At 42.3% G+C, this 10,710-nt stretch overlaps 1 protein-coding gene across 1 annotated transcript; it reads left to right on the forward strand.

Moving 5' to 3' along the window:
• Window positions 1-4,723: 4,723 nt before the first annotated feature.
• On the forward strand, window positions 4,724-8,426 carry LOC137302021 (ferritin heavy chain, oocyte isoform-like). The gene is made up of 4 exons (XM_067971727.1): window positions 4,724-4,914; window positions 6,408-6,554; window positions 7,167-7,292; window positions 7,710-8,426. Exons 1-4 carry the CDS (start codon window positions 4,813-4,815, stop codon window positions 7,860-7,862), a joined length of 528 nt encoding a protein of 175 aa, XP_067827828.1. The 5' UTR covers window positions 4,724-4,812; the 3' UTR covers window positions 7,863-8,426.
• The last annotated feature ends 2,284 nt before the right edge of the window (window positions 8,427-10,710 follow it).

Here is a 10,710-nt window from a genome sequence, read left to right on the forward strand (position 1 = left end):
GCAGCTGATGCACATGGAAGTTCAGCACATTAAAGACTGGTTTGTCTGAACAATGAAGCCATCAAACCCACCAGCAAATCCAACCCAACTCGGTTGCTGCTCAGCAACATATGAAATGTTTAATATGACATCATATACTTCTAACGTATCCAGACAGTTAAAAAGTTTTTTTTGGGTTCACAAAACTGCAATCCTCTACTACATTCTTAACTTCAGTTGTAAATTCTGGATAATTACAGCTATTGCATCCAGAGTCTTTGAATCCACTCCTAAGTGTGAAGGAGACAAAGGGAGAGCTGGTAGGATTTGGAAAGGATGATAGATTTATGGAGGAGCGATTGTATTGACTTTATGAATTGATGGATGAGTGGTGTGGAACAACAAAAAAGTTACAATATCTAATATTTTGTTACATCAAAGACAACACACAACACCAGTGACAACAGTAACTTCTATTACAGCATTGCTCTTTACTTCTGCTTTCAACACAATCATTCAAATGCATGAATGAAATTTGCATTCAAGGTTTACACAGAATTGAAATTTGACCTTCAACACATGGCCCTGAACATCTAATTCTTCAGAATTACTCCAAAAGGGAAGAAAAACAACTCAGAAATGAACCCGACACTGGAGCTGTTAAATGTCATTAATCTGAAAAAGCTACTACTCAATTTAAGAGACAAAACCCAGTGCAATGTTAGAAACAGTTTATTTCCAGTTAATGACAATTACACATCAAGAGTCCAGATCTCACCTCTTTGTAGAAAGTCAAAAGCTATCAATCCTACAGGATGGGGGTCTGACTAGACTATAAACAGGAGTACTAAACACAATAGGCTTTATCCCTGCAGTCAGTTTAATCACTCTCCCCCAATGTGTGCTTGTCAAACAGGTACACTCCCATGCCATTCGCAGGGGCTCCCAGTCTCTTCATGTTGGTGATGTGATCTCCAAGCTTCTTGATCATCTTCACTTGTTCATCCAAGTAGTGGGTCTCCAGGAAGTCTCACAACTGGAAGAAAAGATGGAGAATAGTTATGTCCAGCAGGAGATATCGTGGGACATCTAAGTTTCCCCTGGAGCGTTTGGATTTTAATCCTCTTGGTCTGGAGGATTGGCAAGTGTTGCACTTCAGATTGATGCATTTTTTGCATCATTGGAGCAAACTTACTGTACAGTAAGTGCTTAGATCCTGGGGTCACTGGGACACACTTACTGCTAATGTACACAATAGGCCAACTTGCCTGTCTCCCCCCTCCCCAAAAAATTCCAAGAAAGACACAAACAAACAAACCGATTAGGAATGAAGATCTTTTGAATAGGCTCAAGGACAGCAAGGTTCCTCCATCTCTAACTTACCCAAAAGCCCACATTAACAGCATTAGGAACTTACATGAGGGTCTGTCCTCAGTGGACAGTTTGTGCAGATCCAGCAGACTCTGGTTCACATCCTTCTCCATCTGCAGAGCTCTCTGCATCGCCTCCAGACCATTGCTCCACTCATCCTGCTCTGGCTTCTGAAAAGGAAGTCTCAGCCAGTTCACTTAATGGATTAAACAAACGAACAATACACCAGAAAGCATTGAAGGAAAATAGGGTGGAAAAAGTAAAAGTCCATGTTACCATGAACCAATTGTGTTAAGAATATAGAATTACTGAATTAAGCCATCACAACCACAAGAGTCAAATTAATGACAATTAGTATCGATGCATTTAAAGGGGAGCTCGACATGTACATGAGTGCAAAAGAAATAGAAAGATATGCTGATCACATTCGATCATGTAAAGTGGGAGGAGGCTTTTCTGGAGCATGGACATAAACATAGACCAGTTGGACCAAATGACCTGTTTCTGTGAAGCAAATTCCATATAAATTGGAACTAATTGCTATGGAAATTTGAAACAAGCAAAGTGGTGCCATGTAAAAGACCACTTGTTTGCTGAACCCAACCTGGATATCCTCCAAGATGATTCTGGAATTTCAGCAATTTCTCAGCATCCTCATGTTTCTCCTGTGACTGCTCCTTGAAGAACTTGACAAAGTGATGCAGGGCAACATCATCCCGGTCAAAGTAATAGGACTGTGGAGAGATCAAAAGTAGTTGGATATCTCAAAGACCAATCATGGGTATTGTACATGAAGCCAACTTCAATATTTTGCTTTCTGGCTCACTCAACTGGTCTGCAGATTGTTATGAAAACTAGCACAGGCCAACTTGCTTCACTAATCTGGTAAAGATGGTGGATAATTTCATTCCCAGCAATTGGGAAGCTAGCCAATGGAAAATAATCACCAATTCAGCTTTAATTAAAATTTTACTTGAATATGCTCACAAATCAATACTTGCTTAACTTGAAATTATGACACTCAATAGTATATCTGGAAATTAGTGAAGGACCAATAATAACATTCCTTTCACCAGGATCATGCCCCCATTGAATGCAGTGTATTCCAAAAGTAAATTTGAAGAAGCTCAGAGCCCAGGAACGTGAGTCAGAGATTGAAGAAACTCAGCCTATAGTACAATTACTGTAAGGAACAGGGAGACAGTTTGTTTATAACAATTCAATTTAACTTGCACAATTACAGGTTTCAAAAATACACCCACTGTGCATAGATTGAGGGATTGAATAGGGTCCAAAAAAAAGACTCACTATGGAGAGATAAACATAGGAGGAATAGAGCTCCATATTGATCTGCTTGTTGACACCATCCTCACTCCTTGTGATAGTTCTAACACACCTGGGAATCCATTCTAACTGTCTAAGAAGGTATTTTAACTAGCTGAACCAGGCTAACGTCTTCCCAAACTCTTTTTTTTTTCTTTTTTTTCTTTTTCCTATTAGGCCCCCCTTTTATAAGAAGGGGGGTGTGGGGTGTGCTTAAATACTAAAAACCCAAACAAACCAAAACCAAGTGTTCAAATTAAAACTTTATTATCCTCGTCCAGGATGCACTCCAGCCCCTGCGGTGCCCCCCGGTCGCGGAAAGCCTCGAGCGTACCGGGAGACACCGCGTGCTCCATCTCCAGGGCCACCCGGGCGCAGAGCATTCCCAAACTCTTCTATTTATATGTCTGGGGACAGCCTGCCTGTAATACAAGGCGTGGCATTCCCGATGATGAGTAAAAACTCACACTAGCCATTCAGAGCTCTACGCCCACTGAGGACACCAATCAAGAAAGAGGCGTAGTCGAGATTGTATTTAAGGCCAATCAGAACATTTTTTTTTCAATTAAGTAGATTTGTTTTGAATCAGGTTGACTTTTTTTGTATGTTTCGATCCCCTTTTATGAGATTGAGGGAGGGAGGTTCAGGATGTAACTTTATTATTTTTTAAAAAAATCCAAAAACTAAATGATAACAGAGTCAAATAATAATTTTAATTTTTTTTTTATGGGCAGTCAGCTTTTTTTGTGTGTTTTAGGCCCCCCTTTTATAAGAAGGGGGGGTTAGGGTGTGTTCATGTGCAGTAAATCCAAAAAAAAAATAAGTGTCAAATTATAGTTTTATTATCTCGGTCCAGGATGCACTCCAATCCCTGCGGTGCCCATCCGTCGCGGAAAGCCTCAAACGTACCGGCAGACACCGCGTGCTCCCTCTCCAGGGCCATCGCGGTGCGAAGAATGCTGCGGAAGAGAGGCAGACGGTCGGAGCGACCGTCCCCATGGGCCGGGTCGAGCCTGGACCTGTAGATGACCACTTTGGACAGGCCTAGGGCCAGACCCATGAGAATGTCCTCCGACTTGCCTGCGCCCCCCCCCCCCCACAAACTCCCCACTCCCCTCAACGGGTGGCCAAAGATCAAGAGCGTGGGACTGAAGTCCTCGTGGGTCTGGTCCTGGGCCTGTCCAAGGTGGCCATCTACAGGTCCAGGCTAGACATGGCCTATGGGGGGGCGGTCGCTCCGACTGTCTGTCTCTCTTCCGCAGCATTCTCCGTGCCCGGGTGGCCCTGGAGAAGGAGCACGGAGTGTCTGCCGTTATGTTTGAGACCGGGGACTGGAGTGGATAGTTGATTACGACAGTGACATTTTGGTTTAATTCGGTTTCATTGCTATGATTGGGTGTGCCACAAGAAAAAATTCTTACAGCACTTGAATAGGTTTTCGGGGTTCCTGACACTGGGGCTCAAAGACCCATTAGAAAAAAAGAGAAACTCAGTGTCTCCTTCTTGTTCAATTAAAAGAGTAACATTGAGACAATGGCACCGAGGGACTGGATAGCATGCTCGTAGTGGAAGGAATATTTTTTGTTGAAGAGAGTGACTCAGGCTGACTGAAGCACAGGGACATGGATACACAGGCTGCAGACTGCACAGTGTTACAAGGGGACATGGGAATGGGTGGGATTCTGGGGAATGGGGGAGATGGGGAGAAAAGAACAGAACAAATGAGGAGCAGGGGGAGAAATCATTAGAAAGAGAGGTTAAAAAACAGACAGGTCACAGAATAAAAACAAACAGCAGGTTAAAATGAAGTGAAGAAACTTATGAAATAGAACAAGAGAAGTGATTGAATGAAAGGAGGATCCTGAAGATATTGGGTTTTTGTGTGTTTTTCCTTTTATTTTGGTGTTTTTAGGCCCCCCCCACTTTTTTCAGGGGGAGGGGTTAGGGGTTTTTTCCGTTCGTGTGATGAGAAAGCAGCTATTTGATTGGCTGCCAAATATTTATCATCAGTGATGTCACATCCTGTAGTTAAAGATGGGTTGGGTCTGAAAGAATAAATATAGCAGCTTAGGTTTGAGGTCCTTATGTTCATATTGTTTATAGTCAGTTGCTGGTCTATTAAAAAAAAAAGTAGTTTGGATGGCTTCTCAAGTGTGTCAGAATTACCACAAGGAGTGTGAGGATGGTGTCAACAAGCAGATAAATATGGAGCTCTATTCCTCCTATGTTTATCTTTCTATGGTGAGCTTTGGGTTTCTTTGGGTATTTTGTCTTATTAACTAATGTAGACTTACTGAATTCTAGTGAATTAACCTTTTAAATTCAGTAAAATAATTGAATTTGCTGTTCTAATATTTCTTTTAAGTATCTTTATAGTTGTGATGTTTCATTATCCTTTCAAATGGATTGTCTGGGTCCTTTTTTATATAGTTTCCATGTTGGAGTTTACATTGAGACTGTGAAATGCATTCCCCACCCCCCAAAAAAAAATAAAGCCTATTCAGTACATTGGCCAGTGAGTGTCTTTTGAGTTACACGTGACTTGCCCATAGTTGGGGTCTTTGAAACACCTGTGGTGAAATCTTTAGTCAAAACACAAATCCATGGGCATTCTTAGCCATAGCTCCATACTCTTGATCTTGTAACCTGTCTTTTCCAGCCAAAAGCTTAATTGAACTTCTCAAAGTTTCTAAAATCAAATTGGGAATTTTCAAAATGGGTGGAGTTTCTTGCTTAATGAAGGGAGTTTTGTTCAGGTTTGGGATGGAGTGTAACCCTTGTCTGTACAATAGCAAGAAACTTGTAATTGATGGAATGTATAGAACACAGTGGAGAAATGTGTGCCTTTTTTAATCAAGTAAGGCTGACATTGGGTTGCTCTCTGTTGTTATCAGGAAAGTGCCCAATTGCTACAAAGCAATGAACATAAAGCCTAATTTGAGCAAAAGGAAATTTATATCTCACTCTTCACTGGTGCCTACTGGTCATGGCCTCAAATGAGTGTACTGGTGGACACTGCATGCTCCCTCTCCTGGACCACATGGGACTGGGCAAGACCATGAACGAAGCAGGTCAGCCCTCCTTGGGCTGTGCTGATCCTTGACATGTGAATAGGGGGTGGGGGTTTGTGGTGAGTTCAGATTATTGATTTGGACAAGTTTTTCAGATGTCAAATGTACATCTAAATTTTCCCTAATTTAGTGATCTGAACTAATTTGAGTTTTATCCTCTCACATTGTTTGTCTCTGTTACAACTTATTTTCTTGGAATGTCACAAGTTCTGATCTAGTACACTGACCCTCTAAAAGGAGGAGACTCATTGCATGAGTTAATTGACTAATTGTGCACCCTGGTCTTTCTGAATCACTTGTGGTGGAACAGGTAGCTTTCGGCACCTTGGTCACAGTATCCAACACTTAAGGAGGACCTGTCATGTGACTTCCTGGTTAATGCTTTGTATAAATTGAGATGTGGGCAGGAGGTACCTGAATGGCCAAGTAGCTGAAGCTTGGGTTTAAGTTGAGTTGCTCAGTGTGGTCAAAGACTGAGGTGATTCCATTCTCCACTGGCCACCTGTTGTCGACTTTCACCAGGTGAACTGAGTTAGGAAATATGAGTACTCTTTAAAAATGATCAAACTCCTTGGTTCCCTGATCCATGGTGAAATCACTGTACTGATGTTTGTTCTCTATCTTAATTTGGTATGATTGTTTAATTGACTCTTGTGCCTACAGTCCTATTACTTTGACCGGGATGATGTTGCCCTGCGTCACTTTGCTGAGTTCTTCAAGGAGCAGTCACATGAGGAACGGGAGCACGCTGAGAAACTGCTGAAATTCCAGAATCAGCGTGGAGGCCGAATCATCTTGGAGGACATCAAGGTTTGTTCATAGAATCAGGCCATTTGGCTCATAGTGTCTGTGCTGGCTCTTTGAAAGAATATCCAATTAGTCCCTCGTGCCCTGCTCTTTCCCCATAGAGCTGTAAATTATTCCTTTTCATGATTCTATACATAAAAATCTGTTCTGACAGTTGCTATTGAATCAGCTTCCCTTTCAGGCATTTCATTCCAGATTGTAACAATTCACTGTTTGTATATGAAATCTCTATCTTCCCTCTGGTTCTTTTGCCCATTATCTTCAATGTGTGTCCTCTGGTTAATGACCCACCTGCCAGTTGTTGAGTTCATGACTGGACCAAATGTAATTTATTGAGGCTTATTTTCATATTGAATGATTGGTCCCCAGTGCAGCCTCTATCCAGCTTTCAGAATGTGGAAAATTTCTCCACAGCAGAGAAGATGTTTTCTCATTAATGAGCCACATGTTCTACATTATAACTGAACAGAGTACTTGTTGCTAACATCAGGGCAAAAATCAATTTTCTTCCACTCTCCAGTCATCCTCTTGTTTCAGGCTAGTTTGAGATTAATACTGCATGGGATGCAGATGGGAGCTTGAGCATTTTGTGACTTGAAAGACTTCCCTTTTCAGAAGCCAGAGCAGGATGAGTGGGGCAATGGTCTGGAGGCGATGCAGAGAGCTCTGCAGATGGAGAAAGATGTGAACCAGAGTCTGCTGGATCTGCACAAACTGTCCACTGAGAGGACAGACCCTCATGTAAGTCCTTAGTGCATCAGTGACATTTCGCTTTTGGGTTTATTTTTAATTTGGGATTGTGTAATTTAGCACTGTCCTTTAAAATCACATCAGACTGAATGCAGCTCAATACTTTCCATTTCTAAATCTGAGGTTTGTTAAATCTACTGAAGGTGAGCATTAAAATCTGTCCTTGAAATCAATCTGTTTCAAGGGTTGAGATATCTTGGGCTTGAAGGGAACCTTCAAATGGATACTGACTTTAGGTGAGGGACTGGGGCAGGGCAGCATTTATTTTCAATACCAGTGGCTGGGAGGGCAAGGAGTCTCTTGGCCATATTTTGTAATGAGACCTTGAGTATTCCCCAGTAGGGAAGTGAGATTAAAGGAACCTAATGATTCAAGTAGCTAGCTTGATTTTTATTTTTCCCTTTCCAGTTGTGTGACTTCCTGGAGACCCACTACTTGGATGAACAAGTGAAGATGATCAAGAAGCTTGGAGATCACATCACCAACCTGAAGAGACTGGGAGCCCCTGAGAATGGCATGGGAGTGTACCTGTTTGACAAGCACACCCTGGGGGAGGAGTGACTGGACTGTTGTCCATGTTGCAGATATTCAACTTGTGTATTGAAGTTTTATGTTGCCATCTCTCTGAACTGGGAATGGAATTCAAAGTCTAAGATTAACTTCCAAACATTGTAGTTGAGTGTTCTTGCAGCTGAAATAAAACATTTTGATGTTGAACTGGTTCCTTTTCTTCAGTAATTGAGCTCATTCTAACACTGATGCACGTGGCCTTGCGTCAAACAAAAAAAAATTCTAAGAAATAGGTTGTCACCGTGATAAAATCTGATTTCTTTGGGCACATGGATGTTTTAACCCCTTCCCCTCCAGAAGGCTTAATTTGGTTTTGTAGCAGCCTAGGATGGCCATCAGGCCAAAATTAGATTTGTACCTAACAGCTTTCAATATTTGGTGTTCTGTAGTAGAGATTAAAGTGTAATCTGATTACAGTAAGACCTCTTCCTCCACATAGGCTTGAATCCCTTTTGGAGAGTGTGCATTTTTTTATTACTATTCGTTCATGGGATGTGGGCATCAATGGTGATTACAGTAGTTAACCTTCTGAATAAACAACCCCACATATTGCTGCTGACTTGTCCATTGTAGGACATGAGGGAAGTGTTCCCTGAAGCAGGTATTCAAATTTAAGTAGTTACAAAAATCCTGGAGCAAAGTAAGACCAAATCTCCAATTGTTCCTGCTAGGGTTACCTGGCTCTTTCATCCTTCTCTTCAGCCCATCTTTTTCTTCCTGTGCAGAACTTTGGTCCAGCTCCTGCTATTTGTTTCAATCTCAATTTTTATTTTCCAGTCTCTGTTCACCTCATGCACCTTTTATATCCTGGACCCCATAGCCTCTAAAATACTTCCATTTGCTGTTGCAAATCTAAGAGCCCCTCTAAGTTTCCCTTGCTGGATTCTGTTTCATTAAACAGTTCTTGCCCCATTCCCCTCTCCTTGCGAATACAATCTTTGTGTAATCTTATTTGGCCTGGAACCAAATAACACTAGATCCCAATTGCCAAAACTGCCACTTATAAGTCTACTGAAGAGTTGGAGAATACAGCCATCTAATTAAAGGCTAAACCACCAACTACTTGGTCTGTTCAAAGCTTTAACTGAGTTTGCACCAGTGATGTTCAGGTTATTCTCACACAGGGATCATATGATCAGATCAGTCCATCGACCCCACTTTTCGTTGCTTCATCTTTCCTTCACTAGGTTCCACCTTTGATTTTTTAGCCTGCTGTTTGTTGTTGATCCGACAGTATTCTGATGTGATCTGGAACACAAAATATCCACGGGGCCCCATCCTTCCCTGACCGGATTTAGGGAAATATCAGTAACTCCCCTTTCTAATGAGAAAATTCACCACTCGACTCTTTCCACTTGGTGTTTGACTGTCCAAAAAGTACAAGAGATTAATCATTGAAACAAGGGATTACCAAACCCAGGAAATACCAGATAGTCTGTTCACCACTGTCGCTCACTGTATATACAACCAACACTACACACAGTGTTTGCCTCTCACCGCAATCCCTCCCAACACCAAACCCCCCCCCCCCCCCCCGCCCCAAATCCCTTCAGTCAATGGTCCACAGTCTCTTCCCCGTGGAGTGCTCTGCATTTTATTGTTTGTAAAATGTCATGATGACAAAACAAGAACTCAACATGCCGTGGCCCCCTTCACTTTCCAGCCGATGTGTGTACAGATGCTCACTGACCCTAGAATTGATGGAGTATTGAAGGACTTGTGTTTAACACGTTCATCACACCCACTTTCCATTCGCCTGACTCGCTGTTGGTTGCTGTTCACAGGCTCTGATCTGTTTGGATGTTGCCTCAAACCCGCAGCTACTTGCCAAATAACCAACTCACGGATCCATCCAGAATTATTCAAAGACACTGACCCGCAAACAACAATTAAACCTGTGGTTCTGGATCTTTGAACCGTCACGATCAGTGACCATAACCGATGGGATGGGGGCCGATCCATCAATTGACAATTTGGTCCATGATGGTCAAGTGCCCGGGTGGCCCCGGAGAGGGAGCATGTGGTGTCCACCGTTACGCTTGATGCCTTCCGCGACCGCTGGGCACCGCAGGGTATAGACTGTCTTTCAGACATCAATAATAGAATCCTGATTTAATTGGGAAAGTATCCTGTTGTTTTTGGTGGCACTTGATGCTTATTTTGGTATCTTTTCAGTTTGATTGGACCATCCAATATGAGTGGTGCCCTGAGAGGGCCACTTGTGATGGTTTATGTTTGGTGACCCTGGGGCAACCCAGAGTCTCCCTTATTGGTCCATCAAAGAAAGGTCGATTATGGTCAAGAATATGGTCACTATCAGATTTTTTTTTCTTTGGAGTGTGGGATGGAAGATCAGCCATGGTTTTTTTGCTTTTCCTTTTTTTGTGTTTTAGGCCCCCCTTTTATCAGAAGGGGAGGGGGGGTTGGTTGTGTTTATGTGCAGTAAATCAATAAACCCAAAATAAGTGTCAAATTATAATTTTATTACATCGATCCAGGATGCACTCCAGTCCCTGCGGTGCCCACCGGTCACGGAAACAGATTTTACAGTTTGAGGAAAGTCAAAGCAATTGGATCTTTATTGAATTGTCAGCCAATGATGCTCCTCCTTCAAAGTTCTGACTGGCTCTGGGTGTCATCTCCCCTCCTCCCTTTTCTTGATTGGTGTTCTGAGAGAGGATGTAATTTCTGATTGGGTATTGCCAACTGTCACTCATCATCTAGGCTGCCACGCCCAGGATTAACCAGCAGTATAAATATGGAGCTTTGGGTGGCTGTTTTTCAGTTTCTTGCTTCAATCGAACTGTTTAGTTTTGTTAAAGTTAATTTAAAGATGGCT

This window comes from Heptranchias perlo, chromosome 35 (assembly GCF_035084215.1).
Source record: "Heptranchias perlo isolate sHepPer1 chromosome 35, sHepPer1.hap1, whole genome shotgun sequence".
In the NCBI taxonomy this organism is placed as follows: domain Eukaryota; kingdom Metazoa; phylum Chordata; class Chondrichthyes; order Hexanchiformes; family Hexanchidae; genus Heptranchias; species Heptranchias perlo.

What these genes read in the sequence shown, in the direction of transcription:
- LOC137302021 (XM_067971727.1), top strand. Translation starts at nt 4,813, where the DNA reads ATGGCTTCTCAAGTGTGTCAGAATTACCACAAGGAGTGTGAGGATGGT. An exon ending in TCATCTTGGAGGACATCAAG is followed by an intron (nt 6,555 to 7,166) that starts GTTTGTTCATAG and finishes TTCCCTTTTCAG; the next exon opens with AAGCCAGAGCAGGATGAGTG. An exon ending in CTGAGAGGACAGACCCTCAT is followed by an intron (nt 7,293 to 7,709) that starts GTAAGTCCTTAG and finishes TTCCCTTTCCAG; the next exon opens with TTGTGTGACTTCCTGGAGAC.